At 47.6% G+C, this 13,631-nt stretch overlaps 1 protein-coding gene across 2 annotated transcripts in view; it reads left to right on the forward strand.

Moving 5' to 3' along the window:
* Positions 1-13,631, forward strand: part of LOC146812956 (C-type lectin domain family 2 member B-like) — a 175,611-nt gene that overhangs the window by 36,703 nt on the left and 125,277 nt on the right. For both annotated transcript variants that reach the window (XM_085619994.1, XM_085619993.1), the window contains exon 2: positions 13,220-13,327. In XM_085619994.1, coding sequence (XP_085476120.1) covers positions 13,220-13,327 — 108 coding nt within the window. The remainder of the gene's footprint in view (positions 1-13,219; positions 13,328-13,631) is intronic.

A 13,631-nucleotide genomic window follows, 5' to 3' on the forward strand; every position in this document is an offset into this window, starting at 1 on the left:
GAGTGGATAGGACAGTTGGCGTGAACTGGAGGGTGGTTAGAGACTTGGAGCCATGTGGTCTGCAGCGGGTAAACCATTGACCTACTGGGTATAAGATGCATCACATTAGGGTGTTGTGTGTATATGTGAGCCATAGTGTCCTGTATGGAACAGGCTGGTACCCGTGGCACCGTGTAGCGGGGCGGAGTGAGTGATGAGTGAGCGAGTGGGTGTGGGAGTGACAGTCTGTGAACCGCCTGTGATTCATGACACTGATTGGCGGTGTTATTTTATACATTGATTTCTTGCCAAACGCACTTTACATTTAAAATGTTTTTTACCCGTGTGGCCTTGCGGTGCTGTTAGGAATTTTTTATTCCTTGTATGTATATATTTCTGATGTCCTTATGAGCCATAATGCACTCTATAGCTGAGTGATATTGAATTATGAGGATTTTGGTGGTGGGCCTAGAGTTGACAATGTGTTGCACTGCATAATGGGTTAGAAGAGGAATTACCCCATGTTTGCATACTATCTACTTATCAACACGGTTGGGCCTGGTACTGCTAGTAATATTGCCAAGTGTGATTTATTGTCAGAAATACATGATATTCATAGGCATTGATTAATGTGTGTTGAATTATATTTTCCTCCAACCTGTGTGGAGTCTCTCTTTTGTGTTGTGCAGTGTATTTACCCTGATTGTTTGCTGTGCCTTTGCTTTACTCATTGCCTCGGTCTTAAACCTGACTGCTCAGTGCCAACCTACCCGAGGGTGAGCGCGGGGGGCAGAGTGTGGGTAATCACCTGCCCTTGACAGGAGCGATGGGTTGTGCCTGGCAGGGGCATCCCTTCAAAGCATCGGTTTCCAGCAGAGGGCCTTCACACTTCGAATGTAAAGAGGCCCAAACGGCTGAATCTGGAGAGGGTTTTAGATTTCAGTTTCTCATTCCCTTTTAGTCCATTTCGGATCGGCAAATAGTTTTGACATCTACAGTCCAAACCCTGAGCAGGTGGATAAACCCCTGATCTTGGGCATACCGTGAATCAGCCCTTTCTTCTCCCTGGGGGTTCAAGAAAGGATGGTTTCAGGAATATCCGCTTCCCTAGCGGAGGCTCGAGGAGCATCATTGGCTGAGATCTGCAGGGCAGACGCGTGGGCCGCCCCGTCCAACCCTCTGACGCTTTATGGGATCATGCAACAAGTGGGCGTAAAGGAAGGTTTTTGGTTCAAGGTTCCTCTTCCAATGGAGTGAATATGAGAAAAGCCTTTATGGTGAATAAAAGAGCAGGTCATTCCATGGCCGTTGTCCTCTGTATGTTTGGGTGAAGATCACTGTGTGTTACATTTAATGGAGGAGGTAAGGATTCAATTATATATTGGTATTTAAATTACTCAGACTCCTACTCTTTCTTTAATGTAATACTTCCCTCCCTTCCACCCTGTTACCTCAGTCCAAGTGAGCAGTATGCGGCTTGTACACACAGGATATGTTGAAGGGGGAGGGGCATTTATGCTAAACAGTGTCTCCGGATTGGGGCATTTCAGAGGCAGGTCTACCTCACTATGTAATGAGTTAAAGCAGGGGTAGGAGTCAAAGTAGCAATTACTGGTAAGTGAGTGAAGCATTAATATACAGAAAAAGAGTCAATAGGTCACATGCTGTCCTCGACCTAACTTAATACGTTATTCTTAAGCTTACATGTTCTCGGAATGGTTTTGTTGACATTGAGAACCGTATTCCCATTTTATCGCCGCCCCATTAAATGGGGGGCGGGGGGTGTTTGAACGGGACTTTCAGATTTAAGTGGCAAGCCAGCAAATCAAAAGGTAGAACCGACCCACAGCCCAGCCAGTACTGTGCCTTGGATCTGTGAGCTGTAACACATGTCATGACATCAACATATTGGCTTGTAAATCATGCAACAAATGTCATGTAAAAGTCATAGATTTAAAAAAAATAATCGAAACACTTTTTAAGGTGTAGAAGCATTTCACTTTGGTACACTAGGTTATATCACTGCATTGAGTGTCTTTCACTAGGATTATTAGTTTCGAAACCTAAAACAACAATGCCCCTAGTAGCAGGTTAGCTGTAGTACATGTATACTTTACACGTGGCCTAGGTTGTTTAGTGGTAATCAACGTACAGCCCGGGCCCTCCTGACCATTACATGCGGCCCCCTCCTGATATGCGGCCCCCTCCTGACCTTTGCATGCGGCCCCCTCCTGACCTTTGCATGCGGCCCCCTCCTGACCTTTGCATGCGGCCCCCTCCTGACGTTTACATGCGGCCCCCTCCTGACGTTTACATGCGGCCCCCTCCTGACGTTTACATGCGACCCCCCCCTCCTGACCTTTACATGCGACCCCCCCCTCCTGACCTTTACATGCGACCCCCCCCTCCTGCCCCCCCCCTCCTGACCTTTACATGCGGCCCCCTCCTGATATTTACATGCGGCCCCCTCCTCCTGATCTTATATACGGCCCCCTCCTGACCTTTACATGCGGCCCCCTCCTCAACAGCAATACTGAGGAGCTGTTAAGTAAACACGCCAACAATTATTTTATAGGTTAATTGAAGTTAAAGAAAGGAAGTAACTAGGGTGTCTCCTACAGCTGAACATTTGATTTTTTTTTTAAAGATATATTGCAGCAAAAGTGTCAAAATATGATGAATTCTCTTCAAAAGTGTATTTCATTAGCATACAGAACCATTTCACCTTAATACATGAGATTACATCAGAGCATTGTGAAGTATATTTTTAAAGTGATAGTTTTCAGACATCAATTTAGAAACATTCATTCTTACACCTCCCCCACCACCCTGGCAAGAATGCCAATAGTGAACCAAGAGGCAAGTCAGTTAGGGGCGCTCTTTGGGTGTCCTGGGTTTCTAAAATACGTAAACAACATTATAGTTTATTAAATCAAACACAGGAAGGTTTTGCCAATATATTTCCATGTGGTCTCAGTTGTGATAAAAAATTTGCATACAATGTTGAAATGTGGTAATTGCTTAGAATTATACACTTTGGTCAAATGAGGAAGCCTGGATTGATCTCAGGTTTTCTGGTTTCAAACTGTGCAGTTCAGCCACATGACTAGTTTAGCTATCTATCCCACTTGACATCAAATACTTTAGTTTTTTTGTTTCATTGATACTTACTATTCTGTAAATATAAGTATCACATGTTAATTGAAACAAAAAGGCTTTCTAGCAAAAAAAATGCAAAGTTAAGAGAATGCGACGTTCTCCACTTTAATGTTGGGATCACCTGCTTCACCTGATGTGACAAAGAAACCGATTTCAGGAGAGGCTGAGCAGTCAGCGAATATATTATACACATTAACAGAACAGGGTCTGTGAGAGCCCTCATAGGTCACACGACAGAACTGAAGTGCACACTGCAGCTGCTGGTAGATATTCACAAGGTTGCTGTAGTGTCGTGCTGGACACATTGTAGTGTCTCAGCAGGTTTTATGTTGCCAGCTGCATCCCTCCAGGGCTGGACACACTTGCATCCCGCACTCATCGACCACAGGCGTTACGAGTGACGTGACCCTGCAAATAAAAGGGCCCAAGTTTACGGGCCAGGGCCAGTTTAGTAACCATACACTGTGTGTCTGTGTCCTCATTTACCAAGTATGTGGGCCTAGGGCCCACGACTTTATATTGGCGACGAGAGCAGGTCTGACCTTGCATGTTTGCCGGCTGCAGCTCTGTTGTGTCCAGAGGGGGAACTACAGCTTGAGGCACCCTGCACCTGTTGCCTGTAAGGCATGCTCCTTCAACACATGCTGTTTGCTTGCACATGATTGGCCAAGGGGTTGAAATGCCTCCTCAACACTGAGTGACCTCAGCACCTACATCAGCTGCATGGGGAGAGGAGACTGTGCCCAAGTGCCTGCTTCGAGATGAAGGGACGAGAACAGTCCAGCAAGAGGCACACCGGCTGACTGCTGATGCACCACTTGCAAGCGAAACGAGTTTGGATGGGCCCGTGATTGGGTCACAGGGAGGGCGCAGCACAGACCACAAAAAGCTCTAAATGTGTGGAAAAGGCTGCTTTATTGAAAACCGGTTTCTTCCTACCGTGCCTCCCACCCCTAACGTTTCCCCTTTTCCCTTCCTTTGCAACAATTTATAACCACCAACTCGGTCACTCCATGCTGCCACATTAAACCTGTAACCTCTTCCTACTTCCTAAGATAACTATCCATTTAAACATTTCCTGTGCTACCTTCCCCTTCCTGCCTGCTCCCAGAGTAACTTTTTCCAAACCTAAAATTAACCTGTAAACAATATAAACAACTAGTTACCAAGAAAAACGCCAGCACTTGCTTCAAGCGACACCCAATGTACAAAATTCCCCCTCTAGCGCACGTGTCCGATGAAAAACAGCCCTTTGAAAAAGGGGAAAAGGAAACACCCCACTACCAAAAAAGGGGTGGGCGGTCGGGAGAAAAAACTTCTACCACCCACGCTTCCAACTAAGCCCAACCAGCCGCCGTGTCACCTTGCTAAAATGGTGACACAGCACCCTAAAATGGCTGGTTTTATTCCACTTACCCCAAATGTAGCCCACAGAGCCCAATTGGGCTCTGGGCTGCACCAAGCTCCAAAAAACCCAGGGGGGGGGCAAGCCTCCCAGTGGTCGGCTGCCCCCCAAAAGCCCTTTTGGGCCACAGGGGGGCACAGCACAGACCACAAAAAGCTCTAAATGTGTAGGCCTGAGTGGTGAATTTCGCTTCGTTTGCGGAGTTCTCTGCACTCCGCACTCCGTTTCCCCTTCCTTTGCAACAGTTTATAACCCCCAACTCGGTCATTCCATGCTGCCACATTAAACCTGTAACCTCTTCCTAAGATAACAATCTAACTAAACATTTCCTATGCTACCTTCCCCTTCCTGCCTACTCCCGGAGTGACTTTTTCCAAACCTAAAATTAACCTGTAAACAATTAGTTACCAAGAAAAATGCCACTCAAAGTCCCTGCTTCTCAAACATTATTGACCTCCCCCAAATAGGCCTAGGACTTCTTCAGATACCTTCTGATGTGCAATGCTCTGTCTAGCACTTCTTTAATTTGGATGATGTAACACTCCAAACCAAAACATGACAAGTGCACCCCATCCTGTCTGAAAAAATAGATTGCCGCGTACCTAAGCTCGGTGTATTCCACTCGCCCGATGCCCTCCTTCTCGCAAAACAATCTCATATCCCTGTTGATTTTCCTCCTTGACTTAGCTATTGCTGCAGGTCTCTCTGCCCTCCTCCAGTGCCTTCTCGGTATGAATTCTGACCATTTGACCTAACAGCCAGACCATTGCTGCTTAATTTCCAATAAGTCCCTCTTCTTCTGTTTCAACAGAGCCAAGCCCTTACCCAAAACCAAATCGTTCTCACCCAAGTGAATGATCACAACATCTGGGTAAATGTTACCTCTAACTAGTTTATTTAACACCGGAAACAACTCATGCCATCTCATGCCCCCTTTTCTGTGCAAAGAACACTTGAAGCTGTGTCAAGACTGAGACTCAAATCTTTCCCTTTATCCCACTCATGACGCTCGGCCCATTTAATGAAGGAATGGCCAACAATCCAAACTGACAACTCCGTGGACGCTGTCCCAGCCACTGCACCTGAAAAGACACATATGTGAGAAAAAACACAGAAAAATGTATGCTTCACCCCCCACCGAATGCCGTAACTGGATGTATCTTTTAAAGCAATCCGACTTCCATCCTCCCAAGTGCATCATCCTGTCCCTCTCCAACCCTGCTTGGCCGCATCCGTTGTTACCCCTATGCTGAAAGAGTGAGTACCAAAGTCCCTCAGCAATTCACGTGTGCACAAAAGCGCTCCTCTCATTATCCATAGCAGTTATGCCACTGTAACCCGGTGGTTTGTTCCCCTGCAGAAAACCGCCCCAAAACCTGGCATCCGCCGCCTACTCAAAGCCTCTCCCCAAAGAACTGGACATACCTCTGTCGTTTGTGGCACCCATAACCACCCTCCTCCCTGTTCCTCTTGGATTGCTTGATCTTCAATGCCACCCTCTCTTCCCCCAATTCTACTTCGCCCCACTGCACCCCCTGCTGGTTCCTGCAGATCCAAGGCACTGCTTGCAGCAAGCTGCCAACAGAACCTTAGACACCGGTCTCCTCACCCGTGGCCTGGCACTCTTTTCTCTCACCCAGCTCTCTAGTATGCGGCTGCCTAACTCCACAGCTGAAGGAGCATAGCCCCACTACAGTTTTCCCCATAAAAGCAATGCCTGACAATTTGCCCGCGATAGTCACCTTTGACAAACCTCTGTCAATCATTGACAAAATAAACTGGACCACCTCCTCCTCCCTTGCCCATTGTTCTGATCTTCTCTGAGCCCCCCCCCTCCAGGAATTCCCTCCATACCTGAGTATGTACCCTCTGCGTAGAAGCTGCCAGAGACCCTACCACCAGGTTGAGCATCCTTTGTCTCCTACGGACCACATCTCTGCTGGAACCGGTGTCTTGCCTTCGTCCTCCTCCATGACTAGCCCATGGAACCTCTCGAATTGTGAACGCGACAAAGCGTCTGTTTATGTCATTGTCCACACCTGGCACATGTCTGGCTTGAAACAAAATGTTGTGTTTCAGACAGCTATGGACAAAAACCCTCATCAAATTTAATACCTGTGCATCCCTTGCCGAGTGCCTGTTCATCACTTGAACCAAGGACATGTTGTCTACTTTAAAAATTACCTTCTTGTGTGCCAAATCCTTTGCCCAAACTGCAACAGCCAACAGTAGAGGAAAAAGTTCTAGAAGGCGATATTCCCCCCCTCCCCCCTCCATTCTTCCAATGACGAGGCCACTCCTCTGCGCACCTTCTCCCATCCAGGTAAAGCCCAAAACCGTGAGCCCCCGCAGCATCAGAGTATATGGTGACCTCCCACTCCTGGGGATGCCGGTAAAATCCTCCAAAAATGTACGCCACATGCGTAGATCTTCTTTCGTCCTTGCGGACAGACACATGTGATGGTGTGGCATAGTCAAACCCGCCAGAGACCTCCCCAACCTCCTACAGAAAGTCCGTCCTGCCCGGACTATCCTACATCCGAAGTTCAGATGTCCTAGCAGTACTTGTACTTCCATGACAGTCACCTTTTTCTTTGCCACTATGTCACCAATCAAAATGAACATGTCCAGCTTTTTGTAATTCAGAAGGCGTGCCTCCATTGATTTCAAATCAAGTTCGATGCCAAGAAATGACAATACTGCACTTGGACCTTATGTCTTCTCTGGTGCCAGGGGCACTCCCTAGTGGCACATGAGCTCTTGAAAACTTGTCAGCTGGTACTGACAGTCTGTTGAACCAGGCTGGCTCACCAGGAAGAAGTAGTCAAGGTAGTGTGTCACCGTCTCTTTGCCCATGTGCCAAGTTGAAAACCCATTGCAAAAAAGAACTGAGACGCTCTAATAAAGCGCAGGGTATCGAGCAGCCCATTGGCAGTGCCTTATCCACAAATATGAGTCCTTCAAACTGTATGCCAAGTAACTGGTAATCGTCAGGGTGTATAGGCAGTAAGCGAAAAGCGGATTTAATGTTGCATTTAGCCATCCTGGCTCCCTTCCCTACTGTCACCACTAAATACTTGGCCACGTACACTGATGAATAAGAAACTGATGTCAGATCGTCCGCTATGAAATCATTAACCAACGACCCTTCTGGCCAGGAGAGGTGTTGTATCGGCCTGAACTGTTTTGGTTCTTTCTTTGGCACAATCCCTATGGGAGAAATAATCAGGTCCCTGATGGGTGGGACTGAAAATGGGCCTGCCATGCTCTTACGCTATTTCCTTGAACAGTTTGTACCTCACCAACCTTCTGTGTGTTTTGGCTGATTTCACATTTTCGGCCCACCTGGCGGACCGAGGCCCTTGATAGCCTAGTCGGAAACCCTCTCTAAAACCTACTCTCAATAATTCTGCGTCTTCCTCGTCTGGCTAGGCGGCCAAGAACTGTTATGAACATGCCTGTCTAATGGGTGTATGAGCCTTTCCCCATATTCCCTTGCACTCCTCTGCTACCCCTATTCCCAGCATTCTGCTGTGCCCCTTGGTTAAACTGCTGTCCCTGTTTGCCGAAGCCTGGCCCATAGCATTGTACCAATGGGTGCCTGCCTGAACACTTAGAGCATTCGTGTCTGAACTTGCAGTACTCCCTGGAACATGTACCCTTATTGAAATCCCAATATGCCCTTGCATGTTTCCTGTGCCTTTGGCTGGGTATCCCACCCCTCCCCGGGTGGGGTGGCTCTGAAAGGGGCAGTAAACCAGCGGCAAGCCACTGGCCGTATATGTTGTCTTGCCAAACTTCACAGCTCCCGTTGTCTGTTGAGACAGATCTGAATCTATCTCTCCCCTGTTGGCCTCGGTGTCCCATGCGAGCCTAGCCCTGAACTCCTCATCAAAATGTGACCATGAGTACCCCCCGTATGTCAATTATGCACGCCTGATCACGTCCATATATTTGAACAGGGCAACGGATCTATCATGGTATTTTTCTCAGTAGACGCTTGCGAATATCAAGAAGGCTGCCAACCAATTTTCAATGGTCATGGGCACCCGGGGGCGTCTTAGCCAGTTCTAGCTCCTCCTCCTTTGACCCTTCTTTTGCTCTCAGCTCTCTATATAGCAGTTTCAACATATCTACATATTCCCTTTCCAAATCTTTCCCTTCGTCGACAACATAAGGTGTGCATCCAGCGGCTTGGTCACTCCCATGTATGGTAGCCACTTGAGCTTAATTTTGTGGCTCTCCTTATTCCCATCACTGTGCCTCCCACTCGCTCTTGTCCTCCGTAGCGGTCACCATTTCTGACCCGTCCACCTGCTCGTCCCCCTGCCCACTTGCTGTCGCCCATGCTTTCTTCTCTTCCCCGACTAACTCAAGTGACTCTGGACCTACCCCAGCATCATGGACTTATAAACCTTTCCGCAGGCGCACCTCCCCCTCTTCCCCCCCGTGCATCCGTCCCCACTGACACTCTACCTATTACACGACTAAACATGTGTGCCTCTTTCTCGCCCTTACCTAACGTCAAGGTCGGCGTCCTCACCGGATCCCGCCGCCTAATCAGTCGTGCAGGAGGTGGCACCCCGCCCTTCGCACCGATACGTCGCTCTTCCTAGTCCATCTGTAACACACTGGGCACAGCATTATTCAAACCCCCCTCGCCTCCCTCCTGTTCCTCGTCCTCATCTAGAATTTCACCTTCCTCAACGCTATCCTCGTCATAGTCCAGTTGCAAATGTCCCTCTGCCAATGACTCCAGCATGCTTGACTGTGCCGCTTCCCTTTCACTGCGTATAAATTCTTCCACGCCCAAACTTGACCCAAACTGGCCTGGCCTTAATCCTTCTTCCCTGACCCGTTGAGTGTACCCTGAGCCCTGCTCCACGGCCCCTGAGGCCGCATCGACCAACTGGGGTTTTGGCACCACTGTCCGCGTCTCCGTCCTCCAGTGCTCTGAGTCCCTTAGGTCCCTCGCTGGGGTCTGGCTGTCCGCTCATGGCAATGTTCACCCGTCAGATCGGTGCCGCGGAGCCGCATGGGACTCGCACAAATTCATGGCCTGTTGCCCCTACAAATGAAAAGCAGGGTCCGACATGCCGAGGTTAATGCCCTCACCTGCTCCTGGCAACCCTGTACACCACTGCCAATAACCCCCCTCTCGTCCTTCAAGTGACATGTCCCTTGCCCCCTTAGCCTGCTCTGCCCCCTCCCCCTCTTCCTGCCAAACCAGATGAGTGGCCATCCTGACCCGCCAGAGGTCCCCCCCTCTTTCTCCCCCCACCCTCATTCCGGCGCGAATATACCGCTGCCGGGACCCGGTGCTCCTCGCCTATGCCTCCCCTCCCCTCTGCTCCACCCCCTCACTCCACTTCAAAATGTCCACCAGCCTCGCGGACGCTAACGCCAAACCCCCTCCCTCTTTGGCTGTGGGCCTCCCTGCCGAGTCCTCCCTGCCCCCCCCCCCAGTGCCGAGGGGATCCTATACTGTGCCCAACCCCTCTCCTCAGACCAGCTCTGCCGGAGCCCCGCAGAGGCCCTTTCCAACTACCCACCCAATTCAAGAGACAGCATCTGCCCCCATCTAACCCCATTTTGCCCTCCAAAGCTGCTGATCCTGGATTCCTGGTCCTTACCCCCACTCCCTTTCTGCCTAGTGCTGCTCTACAAGGAGCCTGGCCCCTTCCCCCCCCCCCCCTCCCCCCACTCATTATGCTGTAGCTGCTTGAGGTGCCTGGGCCTGCCGGGCGTCATCCTCCCCCGGTCCCCCTGCTGGCAGCTCCTTATTGTCTTTCGGTTTCCCCCCAGAGCCCTGCCCAGGAGTAAGGCCCTCCTATTTCCCCCCCCCCTTTCGGCAAGGCTGTGCATGCGCACGCAGCTGCCGCAACCTCCCGTGGCTGTAGTACGGCCGCGCCTGCTCTCGTTATAAAATCTAGAGCGGTACGCCGGGAGACGCCCCGCTACCTCTTTCCCCGTGCGGCCGCGCTGTTACTGCGGCTGCACAAACTCACCAGCTTCCTGTTTACAGTTTTACTTGCACCTCATTAGCACCAGTTTTACACACACATATAGTAATAAGCAGCAGAAAAGTGATCAGTCAACCTTTGTAAAGGGCCTTCCACCACGGGGCAATATATGCAGCCAATTTTTTGTAACTTTTAAATCATCTGAGCGAGAAACACACTTTTTTGTTAACCTGCTAATTCTAATTCTGCAGCCAAATGCGGGCAATCTATAATTATTTGAAAAACTTCATGGCTACACAATAGCACAATTCCAGTGGCCCAGACTATTGGCAAGCATTGAAAGATAACTTCTTATTCTAGAGGACGTTGGATTTCTACAGATGACTAGCAGCAGGGTGGCCGTGCACGAGTCTCTTGTTGGTGGTGCTTTCATAGTTCTCCGGCAGTAGTGTTGGTTTCCTCCCCAACGCTCTGGCAGGCAGCTTCTCCGCCGTGTCTTTTAGGCACTACAAGCCGATCTGGGCAGGCTGCCTTTCGCTGTTGTGGGCTGATGTCTTTGTGAGCATTTTGCAGGACTGCAATGGCGGTGACATTAGGTCTTTGGGGGGGTGGCCGGCCACTGGGAGGCTTGCCCCCCCCCCCCCCCCTGGGGTTTTTTGGTCCTTGGTGCAGCCCAGTTATACTTGCTTTTCAAAAAATTATAACTCAGCATCCAGAATAGATTTCTTTTTAATTTCCCATTAGGGTGAAAAAGGAGAGTCCTGGATAATTCCCAATCCTTTTTCAGATCACTCGGTCCCAGTTATATAGATCAAGGCAAAAACCGACTTAAGGGAACGGCCCAGATGGATTTTAGATAAAACTCTACTAAATGAAAAGAGCTGGATTAAAAAAATGCAGATCTCTTATGGGATGCTTGTAACGCTTTCATCAGAGGAGAGGCAATTTCTCATAAAGCTGGAATTATTAAAGAGAAACACGATTTAGCTAAACATCTCCAGCAGAATTTCGATAAAGCTGGTCGAATGAATCTTCTATTCCACTCGGAAACAACGGCCCTCAATTATAACCTGGCTCGCCAAAAAATCTGAGACTTTTATGAACACCAGGAAGTAACAAATCAAACACCTGTTTTCAAAATTGGTATGAGGACAGCAAACAAGCTACCCAAACGTTATAGATAGAAGACGCCCTGAATAATTCATGATAGACTTAAACAATTGAAGGAAGACTATCGATTTACACCTTTACATTTAGAAACTAAATTAATACACTGTAGGGAACTAGGAGTTACAATCGATACACCTACTTTAAAAAGATGGGAAAGGCTGGGAATCTATCAAATTAAAGGTCTAGTAATACAGGGGGAGATGAAGTCATGGGAACAAATCAGACACGACAAAACAGAAACCGGCTCGACCCTAAGGTTTTCCTACCTCCAAATTATGAGTCTAGTGCGAAAGCTACGACGTCCGGAGGGCTCATTTCCCGCAACCATTACCCATGCACTATATATCAAACAAACGACAGGAATTGGGAACTAGAATCACATTCTCCAGCAACAAATTCACGATCTAATAGTCCTGAGAGCTCTTTTAAAAATTCAGGCAACCACAGGATGTCATATAGAAGCAGCTCAATGGAAGGAATATAATAAATGGTCTATTAAAGCTATACACTGAGCGAATTTTAGATGTATGTCATTCTTCTCTAAATGGCAACATTACCACACTCCTAAGAAACTGCACAAAATATTCCCAGAAATATCACCAGGATGACCTAGATGCAATCATCAAGATGGAGACTGGCTCCATATGTGCTTTCCTTGCCCTAAACTATCTGACTATTGGACTAGGGTCTTTCAATCGATTAGCAGGCGACTCAAACAGAACATAGATCCCAACCATATAACTATCTTATTCAGGATCCCAAATCAAACTTTAACAGTGCAACCAAAACAACTTGTTTTTAATGCTTCCTTAATAGCTCAAACTTTAATTTGACAAAATTCGAAATCACCAGATCAACCAAAATTTGCACAATGGGTAGCTAAAATGATAAACGCAAAAGAAAGGAAGGAAGGGAAAAACTATATTCCCTTAGAATAGGGCTATCCAGAAATGTATACAAATATGGGGGGCAGGCCAGAATTTAATATGTTATACTCACTTCAATAAAGGCATAAGGTGAAGAAACAGATACGGATAGTTGGTAAACACTACTAATATACATGTTGATAGGCTGAAGAATTTGTATGCTACTTTTTTTTTATATTTGTATCATGAATTGTTGTTACGGGTCTGTGATTGACTAATAAAAAAGAATAATTTTGTAATTAATTTTTTTAATAGAACAATATGTGTGCCCCTAGAAAACGTGGATATGTTAAACTGATCAAGAAATCCTTTAGCTGTGATGCACCTAACAGGAAAGTATGGTTCTTATTGGTGCAAAGTAAATATGCTTCTGGCATTATGTAACTTGATGACTTGGCTTAAACACAAATGGATGATAACACATTGAAACAAGAATAGAAGGAATAGACATTGGTGGTGCATGTGCACGTCTGTGTGTGTGTACACATCGTTTTTTTATTTTTTACTACTTGTTGGTGCTGCACCTGAAGCGTTGTCTAGGCAACCCCCCCCCCCCCCCCAAAACACTTAAAGGTAAACTCATTAATGTGTTTTTATTTTCTTGCATTTTATTTCAGGCGGCAGAGTTTTCCACCAGTTGCTAACAAGTTTCAAAGCTCATTGGCGGTTGTTTGCTGCTGTGGTGTTTTTGGTCATCCTCGTCATCGCCATTGTGGTCCCTTTGAGTAAGTTGCTATCAGTTTATGAAAAGAAATCTTTGAAGCCTGCATGTTCCAAAGACTTGAAGCACTGAAGCAGCGCTTCAGCCCTGAAGAAGGAACAGTGCCTGTGATATTCTCCCACTGGGAGTCAGGGTCATGTGGTGCCTGTATGCAAGATTTTCAAAGGGGCGGGGGTGTTGCGGGGAATGCACTTTTTTAAAAATGTATTTTTTTCAAAAGCTGCAGTGTGTCTGCCCTGAAATACAGAAAAGTCAATGCAGGAAAATCTAGAGAATGAACGGAGCTCTACAGTGGATAATGGCCAGTT

The sequence above is a fragment of the Triturus cristatus genome, chromosome 7 (assembly GCF_964204655.1).
Source record: "Triturus cristatus chromosome 7, aTriCri1.1, whole genome shotgun sequence".
NCBI classification, from domain to species: domain Eukaryota; kingdom Metazoa; phylum Chordata; class Amphibia; order Caudata; family Salamandridae; genus Triturus; species Triturus cristatus.